This window comes from Stegostoma tigrinum, chromosome 2 (genome assembly GCF_030684315.1).
Source record: "Stegostoma tigrinum isolate sSteTig4 chromosome 2, sSteTig4.hap1, whole genome shotgun sequence".
In the NCBI taxonomy this organism is placed as follows: Eukaryota; Metazoa; Chordata; class Chondrichthyes; order Orectolobiformes; family Stegostomatidae; genus Stegostoma; species Stegostoma tigrinum.
Genome location: NC_081355.1, coordinates 69781805 through 69796534, shown reverse-complemented (window position 1 = coordinate 69796534; position 14730 = coordinate 69781805). Strand labels below are relative to the sequence as shown.

At 38.4% G+C, this 14730-nt stretch overlaps 1 protein-coding gene across 1 annotated transcript in view; it reads left to right on the top strand.

Annotated features, from left to right (window-relative positions):
* meox2a (mesenchyme homeobox 2a) overlaps positions 1 to 14529 on the top strand; it is a 44569-nt gene extending 30040 nt beyond the window's left edge. Inside the window, exon 3 of the mRNA XM_048563491.2 lies at positions 11449 to 14529. Coding sequence (XP_048419448.1) covers positions 11449 to 11673 — 225 coding nt within the window. The 3' untranslated portion in view covers positions 11674 to 14529. The remainder of the gene's footprint in view (positions 1 to 11448) is intronic.
* The last annotated feature ends 201 nt before the right edge of the window (positions 14530 to 14730 follow it).

Below are 14730 nucleotides of genomic sequence, written 5' to 3'. Positions count from 1 at the left end.
CATCTCAGGAGCACAAAAGCTGACGTTTCGGGCCTAGACCCTTCATCAGAGAGGGGGATGGGGGGAGGGAACTGGAATAAATAGGGAGAGAGGGGGAGGCGGACCGAAGATGGAGAGCAAAGAAGATAGGTGGAGAGGGTGTAGGTGGGGAGGTAGGGAGGGGGTAGGTCAGTCCAGGGAAGACGGACAGGTCAAGGAGGTGGGATGAGGTTAGTAGGTAGCTGGGGGTGCGGCTGGGGGTGGGAGGAAGGGATGGGTGAGAGGAAGAACCGGTTAGGGAGGCAGAGACAGGTTGGACTGGTTTTGGGATGCAGTGGGTGGGGGGGAAGAGCTGGGCTGGTTGTGTGGTGCAGTGGGGGGAGGGGATGAACTGGGCTGGTTTAGGGATGCAGTGGGGGAAGGGGAGATTTTGAAACTGGTGAAGTCCACATTGATACCATATGGCTGCAGGGTTCCCAGGCGGAATATGAGTTGCTGTTCCTGCAACCTTCGGGTGGCATCATTGTGGCAGTGCAGGAGGCCCATGATGGACATGTCATCAAGAGAATGGGAGGGGGAGTGGAAATGGTTTGCGACTGGGAGGTGCAGTTGTTTGTTGCGAACTGAGCGGAGGTGTTCTGCAAAGCGGTCCCCAAGCCTCCGCTTGGTTTCCCCAATGTAGAGAAAGCCGCACCGGGTACAGTGGATGCAGTATACCACATTGGCAGATGTGCAGGTGAACCTCTGCTTAATACAGCAACTCATATTCCGCCTGGGAACCCTGCAGCCATATGGTATCAATGTGGACTTCACCAGTTTCAAAATCTCCCCTTCCCCCACTGCATCCCTAAACCAGCCCAGTTCATCCCCTCCCCCCACTGCACCACACAACCAGCCCAGCTCTTCCCCCCCACCCACTGCATCCCAAAACCAGTCCAACCTGTCTCTGCCTCCCTAACCATATTCACTGCTAATTCAATTTTAGAATTTTTTGGGAACTTGGCCACTTCTGCAGGTCAGGTGAGTTCTGCAGCCATTGTAAAACACAATATCCTGGCTTATCCAAACTTTTCTTTCAGATGACTGTGACACATAGATGGGAGTAAAGGTTAATAGTCCATATCTTAGAATTTTCTGACACAGGTTATATATAAATTTAATACTAATAGTGATTTTTAAAAAACTTCATTTCGACATCCCATAATCGATTTGATTTCTATGGATGCTGCCTGGCTTTTCCCATGTGTACAATCATTTTTTAAATTGTTTAAAAGGTGTTCACCAGTGTAAGATCATCTTCTTGAGGAAATTACACCAGTTTCTCTCTGCTTTCATTTCTCAACCTAAGGCCGTATTGATTGATATTCATTTCACCAATTTTCATGAGCATCAGGCCAGTAGAAATCCAACCAAGTATGTTTTATGTCAAGAGATGAGTTTGACATGGCTGTGTACCTTTACCCAAATCATGCCACCTCTACAGAGAACAAATATTCTGAGAATTAGGTTTACTTTCATTAGTTCCATGGGTAAAAATTGGAAGCAAGAACATAAACTTGCAGCATGTTGATAATACAGCACTATGTGAAGAATCAAAGGTGCTACAAAACATTGCAAATCATGTAAACTTGAATTTAGAATGTAAATTGAGTGTGAACACTAAAAAGTGGAGTTAGAAGTCGTATGTTATAAGAAACGAGAACAAGTGTATAAGTTTGTTTATTTAGGACAAATGATTATAGAGGATGTCAGATGATGCAGGAGTTTGAAGATTGATACGTATGGCCAAAAGTGATTTACAGACGTTGAGGGATGTGTTCTCAAAGCTTTCAACTCAAGCTTGTAGCAAAGAGAAACTTCATCAGATGGTTCTATCCACTCTCCTGTCGGTGTCAGGGGCCTGGCAATAGGTAAAGAAAGCTGGAAGAAATTAGAGGCCTTTGAAATATAGAGGCTAAGATGTGTGCCAAAAGTTCCACATACAGACCATAAGCCAAATGAAGAAGTATCTAAAATTGCACGAACATAAAGCACTTGAGAAGTGATGACCGGAAAACAAATTGTCAGTATTTCGGCCACTTGATCAGAGCTGAAAAGCTACAGAAACTCTGCTAGACGGCAAGAGGCAGCCAAAAGAAGGATGAACCTAAGTATAGTTGGATGTTGGATGTCATGGAACGATTGCAGTTGAGAGGATAGTATAAGACTGACAAGCATGGTGTACATTGACAGCAGAATTCCTGGCATGAGTGGTTACAATCAGCAACAATATTCAAGTCAAAACAGAAAGGTCAAGTTTCATAAACTGTTGCCATACATCAAAAAAAATCCCCTATTTACTTAACTTTCCCCATATTGTTCAAAAATAAGAAAGAATGTTGAGAAATTAAATATAAATACATTCATCTGGATAGGGTTATTTAAACAAGCTGTCATTAGAACATTTTTACATCAGAATGATTGAATCACATAAAAACTAGCATTCTGACTATTGAGCTATTCTTCAGGCCATAACCCAAACAGTAGATTTGTATCTGAAAGTTGCAAATCAAGTTGTCAAAGTCTGATCCCAAAGGGACAGTAGAAGTCTCAGCTATGGCTATTTATTTGGCGACCTTTTTAAGTAACAGCTTATTCATCATTCTGTAAGACATAAATACGAAGCAACTTGTCGACTAAGGAAATAGAAGAAGCTTTTGACATTCTGCAACAGGTGTATTAATACATCAATCTTTCATATTATACTGGTGTAGAAATTGTAGCTAATCAGGACACTCTTCATTAAAGCACACTACAAGAAAACTGTACAAACATTATATGAGTGTCACCATTGTTCTTGTCTTTGATTAGCTTGTGGACAGGAGAAATATCTGTAAGTTGATATTATACCTTATTTCCACAATCAATAAAAATGATTAAATATTATGGCTTTGAAATAATGTTGAACAATGTTCGTTTCAAAAATCCATAAGTGTATATCAAATTTATTTCATTGCTGTTTAACTGAATGGCAAACCTATGATTAGGGTCATGTGTTTATAAAAAATGTCAGAGGTATTTTGTCTAAGTACATTACGTATATAAACAATAGCATTGTTCGCAATAACATACCAACTTACATTTTTCAGTCCTTTATTTTGTTTTTAAAACTTTACTCCCTTCTTACTTGTTTCTTCTTTCCTCAAAGCACTCTGGTTCTGCAACCTCTCCTCCACAGTCCTGGTTAAAATCGGCAATGGCTGTCTATCGGATGTACCCTTTCAGATCTGTAAGGATGAGCCACTGGACACATTAGTGACTAAATGCCCTATTCTCAGCTCAGTAGCAATGGTGGGACTGAATGAGATCACTTTACCATAATTGCCTCTGTGCTAACAAGCCCTGGTCTTTTGGGTCATCTGTGACCCTTTCTATAACAAGTCACTTTGTACTGTCTATCAAGTGCTTCCTTGGCCTTTTTTGACTTCTTGGTCCATGCAGCCCTGTATTCCAGCTGTTTTTATTCTCAACACATGGGCATACTGTCACAGCCAACTTTCCTAGAGCCTTTGTTTGAGCTGATTTTTTTTTATCCCACCAGTGGTATAATATATTTGGTTGAGGAGGTTTAAAACTTACCGAGAGCTTCAGCATTATTCATTAGGATGAATCAATATGACTAATAAGTCATAAGAGACAAAATCCTGACGTGTTGCAGTTGGAGACACAATACAGAGTGTGGCCATGCAAAACCTACTGCCAGGAAAATCTGTTTTATGGGTATAATTGTTTACCTCTTCAGGAAAATGTGGTAGAACTTCCAAACTGTTTTTGGTGCAATTTGGTTTAAATTGACTGAACCAATGCAAAGATTGTGAAATTTTAAAGCTAGCTTGTATCAAACATATATTGATTTTCTGCAATTTTTCCTATCGTTTAAAAAAAAATCATTTCACCAGAATCTGACTCTGCCCACAAAATTGGCCAAAATCAAATGGTGAAGATGGCAAGGTGTATAGCTGAATGAATGCTGCAGGCCAAGCAGCATCAGAGGAGCAGGAAATAGTGTTAGGCCTGAAACCTTTGCTGCTTGGCCTGCTGTGTTCATCCAGCTGTACACCTTGTTATCTCAGATTCTCCAGCATCTGCAGTTCCTACTATCTCTGATGAAGATGGCATTCTTTTTGATAATTGCACTTCTTGTAGATTATACCAAAAAGCAGTGAAAGCCATACCCCAGCAGATCTGCGTGGTAACCAATCACAACCTGAGAGTTGGTCATACTAGCAGTTGATCTTAACACCAGTTTTCGACCATAAGACATAGGAGTGGAAGTGAGGCCATTCAGCCCATCGAGTCCACTCCACCATTTAATCATGGCTGATGGGCATTTCAACTCCACTTACCCGCACTCTCCCCGTGGCCTTAATTCCTTGCAAGATCAAGAAATTATCAATCTCTGCCTTGAAGACATTTAATGTCCCGGCCTCCACTGCACTCCGTGGCAATGAATTCCACAGGCCCACCACTCTCTGGCTGAAGAAATGTCTTCTCATTTCCATTCTAAATTTACCCCCTCTAATTCTAAGGCTGTGCCCACGGGTCCTAGTCTCCCTGCCTAACAGAAACAACCTCCCAGCGTCCACCCTTTCTAAGCCATGCATTATCTTGTAAGTTTCTATTAGATCTGCCCTCAACCTTCTAACCTCTAATGAATACAATCCCAGGATCCTCAGCCATTCATCGTATGTTAGGCCTACTATTCCAGGGATCATCTGTGTGAATTTCCGCTGGACCACGCTCCAGTGCCAGTATGTCCTTCCTGAGGTGTGGGGCCCAAAATTGGACACAGTATTCTAAATGGGACCTAACTAGAGCCTTATAAAGTCTCAGAAGCACATCACTGCTTTTATATTCCAACCCTCTTGAGTTAAACGACAACCTTACATTCACTTTCTTAATCACAGACTCTACCTGCAAGTTAACCTTTAGAGAACCCTGGCCCAGCACTTCCAGATCCCTTTGTACTTCTACTTTATGAATTTTCTCACCGTTTAGAAAACAGTCCATGCCTGTATTCTTTTTTTCCAAAGTGCAAGACCTCACATTTGCCCACGTTAAATTTCATCAGCCATTTCCTAGACCACTCTCCTAAACTTTCTCCTAAACTCTCTAAATCTTACTGCAGCCTCCCCACCTCCCCGGCACTACCTGCCTGTCCACCTAACTTCGTATCATTGGCAAACTTAGCCAGGATGCCCCCAGTCTCTTCATCCAGATCATTAATATATGTAAAGTGAACAGCTGCGGCCCCAACCTTGAACCCTGTGGGACACCACTTGTCACCAGTTGCCATTCCGAAAAAGAGCCTTTTATTCCAACTCTCTGCCTTCTCTCAGACAGCCAATCCTCAATCCAAGCCAGTAGCTCACCTCGAACACCTTGGGCCCTCACCTTACACAGCAGCCTCACGTGAGGCACCTTATCAAAGGCAGTTTGGAAATCTGGATAGATAACATCCACTGGGTTTCCCTGGTCTAACCTACTTGTTACCTCTTCAAAGAATTCTAACAGGTTTGTCAGGCACGACCTCTGACTTACATAGAACATAGAACATTACAGCACAGTACAGGCCCTTCGGCCCTCGATGTTGTGCCGACCTGTCATACCAATCTGAAGCCCATCTAACCTGCACTATTCCATGTACGTCCATATGCTTATCCAATGATGACTTAAATGTACCTAAAGTTGGCGAATCTACTACCATTGCAGGCAAAGCATTCCATTCCCTTACTACTCTCTGAGTAAAGAAACTACCTCTGACATCTGTCCTATATCTTTCACCCCTCAATTTAAAGCTATGCCCCCTCGTGCTCGCCGTCACCATCCTAGGAAAAAGGCTCTGCCTATCCACCCTATCTAACCCTCTGATTATTTTATATGTTTCAGTATAGAACAATACTTGTTCTAATCTGACCCTGCAGATGCTACTGTCTAGTCCTTGTCTCAATTGGTATGTTAATCCTACATGAGTATCCAATGAGTATTGCTGGAATTCATGGGGTGAATTCTAAACCTCTGAAACTGACTATAAGAAATGATGCTTGGATGGAAAAAGGAATAGCTTATGCAGAAGATCTAAAAGCTCTTTTGTGTGTTGTAATCTTTAACCCTAACCCTACCTCTGAGCCAGGAATACTGGATTCAAGTCCCACCTGCTCCAAAGACAAGTAATAATATCTCTGAATAGGGTGATTACAGAAAAAATCGAGAAAAGATGATGGTGATAGTTTGGATATTTTTGGGGCAGCACAGTGACTCAGTGATTAGCATTGCTGTTCACTTCCTGCCTCGGGTGATTGTCTGTGTGGAGTTTGCACATTCTCCCTGTGTCTACGTGGGTTTCCTCTGGGTGCTCCAGCTTCCTACCACAGTCCAAAGATGTGCAAGTTAGGTGGATTGGCCATGCTAAATTGCCCATAGAGTCCATGGATGCGAAGGATAGTTGGATTAGCCATGGGAAATGCAGGGTTACAGGGATATAGTAGGGAGGTGGGTCTGGGTGGGATGGTCTTTGGAGGATTGGTGTGTTCAAATGGCCTGCTTCCACACAGTCGGGATTCTATGTTTAAGCAAAGAATCATTATTTTTAGGTATATTTCAAAAAAATGTGGCCAATTAAAAGCATCGTCATAAACAAACTGATCAGTGTACACCAATTTAACACTATTTAAATGATTCAGTAAGGTTTTAAAGTCATTGACTTAAAATAGTTTAATTACAGTTGGAGTGCTGGGTGCAAGTAAGAATATTTAACATTTGTGATAAACAAAATTTCAGCTGTATTAATAGAACTGTAGAAGGTTACAACTCTTAAACATTTTCGCAGAATTTCACTTCTAATACTGAAGAAACAATGATTGTGCTCTTGTGTTAATTTATGAAAGATTTTATCTTTTTGATTCTGCAATGCAAAATGATAAACATTCGAACAGTAACCTAACAACTGCGACTTACTTCAGTCCTCACATTGTGTCAAAACGGAATGCTTTTCTTGTTACTGTTTAGATTGCACCTAATTCAAGAGCAGCAAATATTTTATAGGAATGGCATTCAGTTCTACAAGTAGGGAATTATTTTGCTTGTTAATTATATGCAGAGAAATTGTGCACATGTTCTTAACTTTTGTTTGTAATTTACACCTAAGTAATGAATCTTCAGCAGACAATGCTGCTGGCATGGACCAGATCATGAGAAGTGAAATTAGGTACAACCCATGGTTTCTATTTGGTAAAATTAATGGATGAAAAGATTAGGGAACTGTACATCTGCGATCTCTTGAAATTTGCTGCCTGCTTTAATCTTGTTGGGTACGGTGAAACCAGAATTGGGTCAGTAATGCACAGAATACCCTCAAGAATAAATTAAATTAGTATATTAAAAATGTGCTTTGTTATGGCATGAAATGTGATTCTTTTAGTAGCAATTTCATTTTATTTAGTAAAATTAATAAAATTTAATCAAATGCCTGATCATTATTAAATTAAAACCTGTAATTCTACAGCCAGAACCATTGGAATTTTCAGCATCTAACATTAATTATTTCTAGACCTTTTTGGGAATCGTCATAATCAGTTGGCATGAATTCATAGAAGATGATTAGAAGCTCTGTTTACACTGCATATGGTGAAGTTCCACTGATCTCTCAAAGAAAATAAGGTGATCAATCAAAAGAATACCTGAGGAAATTCCCAACATGTACACTAGAATAACACAAGAAACAGGACGCAGCAAATCTTCTGTCCTCCCTTGCCTGCATCAACTTTCAATAAAATGGTGGAAGATCTTTGATTTTGATTTTATTTTTCTGTTTGATCTCCACGTCCATCGATTGTCTTAGAGTATAAAGGTTAATTTCAATCTTGAACATATTCCAAACTATATTCTGCCAATTTGGTTTGTCTAGTTTATATAAAGATTTTAGTTCCACCTAACAGCCACATCAAATTTGTTTGAAATCCATTTTGTTTCTTGATTAACATCATATAATATTAATGTCCAACGGTATCACTACAATCGAGGGACACGAAAACTAGTCCTATCAGAGTTTTGTGCTCCATGCTGTTTTTCACCTCCAGGAATAGTAATTCTATTTCCTGTTTTTATGAAAAATGCTTCTTACTTGATACTGTCCATGGTGTCCTTTTATTATTAAGGCTACCTTTGCCCATCTTTCTCATTTTGTCTCTCTTTTTAAAATGGCAGGTGCTCAGGAATTTCCAAGATCTTGACAATACCCAGACTTGGGCTGAAAAATGGCCAAACATTATTCATGCCACACAAATGTCAATGACCATCTCCAACAAGATAGAATTTAACCATTGTCCCTTGACGTTCAGTGTCCCTCACAATCAATATTCTGGGGATTACCTTTGCCTAGTAACTGAAGCTCTCATGTAAGTAGATTGGCTCTTGTAGCCAATCAGAGGCTAGGAATATTACAGCAAGTAATTCACCTCCAGTCCCTGAGTATACTTAGGGATGTTTGTAACCCACTTGTCAGGCTGACAAAATAAATGATTATTTCAACTTTTTAGATCAGCTTAATAAGTTGTAATAAGCCCTTTCCAAAATGTGTGGGAAAGTAAAGAGAAAAATCAGTGTAGCTTTAGAAGTGTGATCAGCAGTGCCTTCAGATGAAGGTCTTCAGATCTGAGTGACCTCAGTGATCTGAGGCATGAAGATATATTTCTTTCTCTCCGACAGTAGAAATGTCATTGGAACTGATGATCACAGCAGATGTCTAGACTGGTGCCATGTTGGATAATGCAGAGCAGGCAGTTTATTTTACATCAGGAATTTCTGGCTTGCAGTTTAGAAATACCTGACAACTACACTTTGTTAGCTCATGTAATCCTTCAGGATTTTCTAACAAAACGTATCTGTTAGTATCTAAGTGGATCATATTTTTCTGATAAAGAATGTGGTAGGAAATTGCAAGAATTTACAAAATGAAACACATTGCAACAAACATGTAATTTGATTATTCCTTTAACTTAGAGTTCCTTCAGTAAAAGAGATCGTCCTTCTTTCATTTTTGAAGGAAAACACTGAAGGTCATATTACAGAGCTTTTTTTATTTGTTCATGTGCTGCTTGGTGCAGCTTCTTGTTTACAGTCAATGCAATAATAAATTGATGAAACTGTTATCACTGATTAAAGGGAACAAGCAGTAAACATTGGTGAATGTTTCTCTGGAAGGGAAATGTTCCTGACAATAACTGCTCCATGAATGCAAATTTCCTCACTGATAACTCACTGTCCACAGAATCTTAGAATCTTTCAACTACGGAGCAGGCTATTCATGTTAAATGTTAATTCGTATTAAAACAATGCTCAAAATGAGACCAGTTGAGAATGCAATCACCTTCAACAGTATTCTTTGAAAGAGCTATTTGATTCTAACTGCTCTTCTATTCTTTCCCAAAGCTCTGAAAACACTTCCTTGACAAGTTTATATCTAATTTTGACCTGAAATTTATCATTGCATCTTCTTTCACCATTTTTTCAAGCAATATGTCCATGATTGTCAGAATTTGCTGCATGAAAATGAATTCTCCCCTTTTGTGAATGATCTTAAATTTATGTCCTCTAGTTTCTGATGCACCAGCAAGTGGAAACAGCTTCTCCTCATTTCGTCCATGAAAACCTATAATTTTAGTCATACTTAAATGTTAAATTTTCCCTTATCCTTCAGTGCTCTGAGAAGAACAATCCCAGCTTCTGTTATGTGCATAAAAATGGAAAATACCGGAAAAACTGACAGTAGTCTATCAGCAGTATTTCGCTTTTATTGTAGCTTCTCTAAACTTGCCACAGAGCTGCAGTCCCTTAATTTGGATGCAATTCTAGCAAATCTACTCTCCATTCTCTCCAAGGCCAAGACACTCTACCTAAATTGTGCTACAAAACACTGGCTGAGGTTTATAATGCGTTAGCATAACTTCCCTGATTTGTGTTGTATCTGTTTTTGTTATTTCTTTTAAACTCTTTGAATCGAAACAATTTAGACTAGCCCTGGAACATTTGCCGGTGTTGATATCCACAAATAATATTAAGAATCATCAAGTTGGTATAAACATCATAAGATATCACTACTCTGCTCCAACCACATGACAATACTGGACTGAGACTTAAAAACCTGCGATGTGGGTTCTTTGGAATGGAGACTTCTGGTATGATCAGCCTGTGCTGGGTTTGAAAACATGTCTAAGAGGGGAAAAAACAAGTTCCAACTCTACATACAACACCACGAGATATTGGTTAGCAAAATAACATCAATGGCACACGACAGATTCCTTGAACTGAGTGACTTACTCGAGGTAAATGTTAACCATTTTATTGTGGAACACCAACAGTACCAGTCTGATTTCCATTCCAGCCAACTTAGGATTGGGATCTGCTTCCTGAGAGTAGAAGCTAGGGGCAATGGTGACATAGAGTCACAGAGACATACGGCATGGAAACAGACCCTTCGGTCCAACTCGCCCATGCCGACCAGACTCCCTAAATTAAATTATTCTATTTGTCAGCATTTGTCCATGTCCCTCTAGAACCTTCCTGTTCACATATCCATCCAGATGCCTTGTAAATAGAGATAACAAGGTGTGGAGCTGGATGAACATAGCAGGCCAAGCAGCATCATTGGAGCAGGAAAGCTGACATTTCGGGCCTAGACCCTTCTTCAGAAATGTTTAAATGCCTTTTAAATGTTGTAATTGTAGCAGCCTCCACCACTTCCTCTGGCAGCTCATTCCATACACTACTTGTGGAAAAGTTGCCCCTGAAGGTCTTTTTTTAAATCTTTCTCCTCTCACTTTAAACCCATGTCCTTTAGTTTTGGACTATCCTATAGGGGGAAAACACCTTGGCTGTTCACCCTATCACTGTATGAGTAATCCAGAAACCCAAACTAATGCTTGTAATCCAACCATGGCTGCTAGAGGAATTTAAATCCAGTTAATTTAAAAAAAACTGTAGGATTGTGGAAGGTTTATTTTTTTATTCGTTCTTTCTCTCTCTCTGTGCATTGTCTATTCACTCCATGTTCTGATGAAGGGTCCCTGGACTCGAAACATTAATTCTATTATTCTCTCTACAGATGCGCTAGATCTGCTGAGTTTTCACCAGCACTATCTGTTTTTGTGTCACAATCTATCCTTAGATATTTATCTTTAAACAAGCAGCATCTTCATGAAGATGCTTGGCACAATATGCTGTTTTGTTGCGGGAACAGGGAAAATCAAGAAGAGTCTGAATTATTATTTATAATTTTTTATCTGATAGTAATGCCATCCTATTCGATATGTTGATACTGAATTATTAAAAATGTAGTCATTAAGATAATGCCACCTTAACATGTCACTGTTGTAGTACAAAGGCAAAATTGCTATGTTCCTTCACATGGTAATCAACTCTGAATTATTTTAGGTCAAGGTGTGGTTCCAGAACCGGAGAATGAAATGGAAACGTGTTAAAGGAGGCCAACAAGGAGCTGTTGCAAGGGAGAAAGAACTAGTGAATGTGAAGAAAGGGACATTACTGCCCTCTGAGCTGTCTGGCATCTCCACGTCAGGAGCTCATCATGCTGGAGACATTCTCTCAAACGATGAAAGCCAGGACAGTGATCACAGCACTGAACTTGGCCATTTGTGATGTACAAAGAAAGGGAACGTCTCAACAGATTCTCAGGAAAGAAATGGCATGAGGAGAATGCAAACAACTTTGTCTTAAAGTCTTTGTGTGAATGACTCCTTATGGACATGATGCAAACATCACAGCCTCTGAACATTCCATATTTGAAATGACAAATTGGACAGTTTGCAAGTTTATGCCTTAACTTCCACTGTAAATAAAACAGGAATTGATGCAAAAATACAAAATAAATATTAACAGAAATTCAACAGAGAATAGCAGGGAAGATTTCTTTTGTGTAATTGATGAAGCAAAATAATTAACAAATTTATAAAGAATGACTATTTAATCTTTCCACAGAAGAAACCCTCAGCCAGAAATAGGAAATGTAGCAATTCAGTATGATTGAAATGTTAAAATAGTGCTCTAAAAGAGACCAGTAGAGAATGCAGTCACTTTCACCAGTCTTCTTACTCATAGGTGCATGTGTTTTAAAACCTGATGAAGTTAGCAACTATTCAGTCAGATCAACAACAGCTTGAAATTCCTAGGCTGCTACCCCAGTGAATGATGCCAAAGTTATGCAGTTTAAAGTAAAGGCTGAATAGTTGTCCAGTCAACAGTTTATTTCATGCATTTCAGCGTTCCTAATCAACAGTCCACTGAGTGTTGGAAATCCCAATATTATCTCCTATGGGTAAATGTAAAATTCTATCAGTGAATACAAGTTACATAATTACTATTAACATATGTTAAACAAGCAGTGCAGTAAATATTTCAACTAATGTTCCTTTTTTCACTTTTCTTATTCAAACATCAAATAGAAACTCCTATTTTCATTCTGTTTGGTCAAATTGCTTTTCTTCAGTAATTAATCATTCAAACAAATGTGTTAAATATAAGGTGTAGTTGGAATATTGATACCATCCAATCAAGATCATTAGTTTTACTGAGATAACAAGGTGTGGAGCTGGATGAATGCAACAGGCCAAGCGGCATCTTAGCAGCAGAAAAGCCTTCCTGCTGCTAAGATGCTACTTGGCCTGCTGTGTTCATCCAGCTCTATACCTTGTTCTCTCAGAATCTCCAGCATCTGCAGTTCCTATTATCTCATTAGTTTTACTGTTGAGTCATCAGTCTTAGCCAGTACGATAAAGACAGTTTCATTCAATGTTATCAAAATATTCTACCAGCATTCTCTAATATATGAAGAGCTTTTCCAGTAACTCAACAATGTATAATGTTGATAATGCAATTTTATGCACTGATGTTTAACTTCTGTCAGATTTAGATGATGTAAACATGATTATCTAGTAGCAATCTGGAATTCCCTATGGCCCTCCCATGCTTGGAATTGTTTAGGAGTCATTTTCAATACAAAGGATAGATGTATAAACCAAATCTCTCACATTCTGTTAACATGTGATAAATTATTAAGTAATATGCACGTCTAACCAAACCAACTTCCAATTGGCATCTTCTCTATGATATTGTATATGGTATAATGGAATAAAATGCAAGGTTGCCCCTTAAAAATTGAGCATATAATTCCTGACCTACCTGACCTGGAAGGAGAGAAGTATGAGTTTGCTGAATAAGGTTGAGTTAACAAAACTGTGGATTTTCTGTGTAATGCTTAATGGCAGAGTGAACGAGATGGCTGAATTTTTTTTTCATTCCTATAACATATATCAAGAATAAAAATAACATGCAGAGGGGTTTACAAATGATGTCTGATTCAAAGATTAGGTTAGTTTTTTTCACCTCACTCCAGCCAGTATGTTTTATTAGTGTGTATGATATTTTGTTGAATTGTCAAATTGACAATTTGAATGTGTTCCTGTTATGGTTATGCATTCCTTCACAGGGTTACAGGCAAATAACTTACAATTTCTGAATTTCAGGAAAATTTCATACACGGTATATGTTATCATAGCATCTGTAGTGCCAACATGCTTCATACATCAATCAATATATATAAATAGTTGTAAATAAAGTTTTTATATAGGGCTTCATTAATTGCTTAGTAAATATGACTCTAAATGCTTTGTGTCAATGATTATGTCTTAACTCTCAAAGTCTAATTCACCGTGTGTTCAGCATTGTAGTAATGCTGCACTTTAGCGTTCTAAAATATAACATTTGTAAATGACTGAAATATGTTTTCATTTATCTGGATATGCAATCCCAGATAAAGATTTTGCCCCAACAGCCTACAGTATTTAAAGTAACTGATGATGAATGAGAAAACAAACACATTATTGCTATTTCTGTTTTTACATTCAAGGCTCTGGCGTAAAAATTGGAAGAACGTAATAAATTGGATTCACTTCAGCAAAAAAGTTTGATATTCTGATATATATGTGATTGCAATTACATGACACAACATGTTAGAGAAGAAATGGATGAAAGAGTTGTGGAAATCTTTTTTCTGTTGTCCCTTTCAGGATATGAAACTTAAACCCTTTGGTAGTGTCTCTCAGGTAATTCTGTTTATATCACAGTTCCTAAGTTATGAGTAAATGATAAATTTTCAATGGGTTTTGAAATAATATATAAACAAATCCTGCTGGTATCAAAGCAAATAAGTTCAATTTGTTATCTCCTAGGAATGATAATTATGCAATTTTCTTAACACACTTGAAGAAAATTGAAATATACTGCATTGACAGTAATCACCTGAGAAACATAATGGTTTCCTATTGGTAGAATTCAGTCAAACCTGTGGCAGCATTTTGTTTATGATGCCTTTGCACAATACTTGCACACAACATTAAAAAAAAGTGTCTTATTGTTTTGGTGTGTCTTGTGAAACAAATATTATTCATTGTATTTGTTTCCTATGTTTACTGAAATATTTTAAAAATAAATTTGAAATGTGCCCCTAATAAATTTACATTGTAATAGTAATCATGAGGGAATATATTACTTAGAGAACTCTCATGTGGGTATTTTCTCCATACCAAAATCACAATTGATTTCATTTATTGTGGGCAACTTTAGTTACCTGTAGAACCACATAAATTGCATTTCACAGCCTCAATGTTGTTGGCTTTTGAAAAAAAGTATGAAAAACCC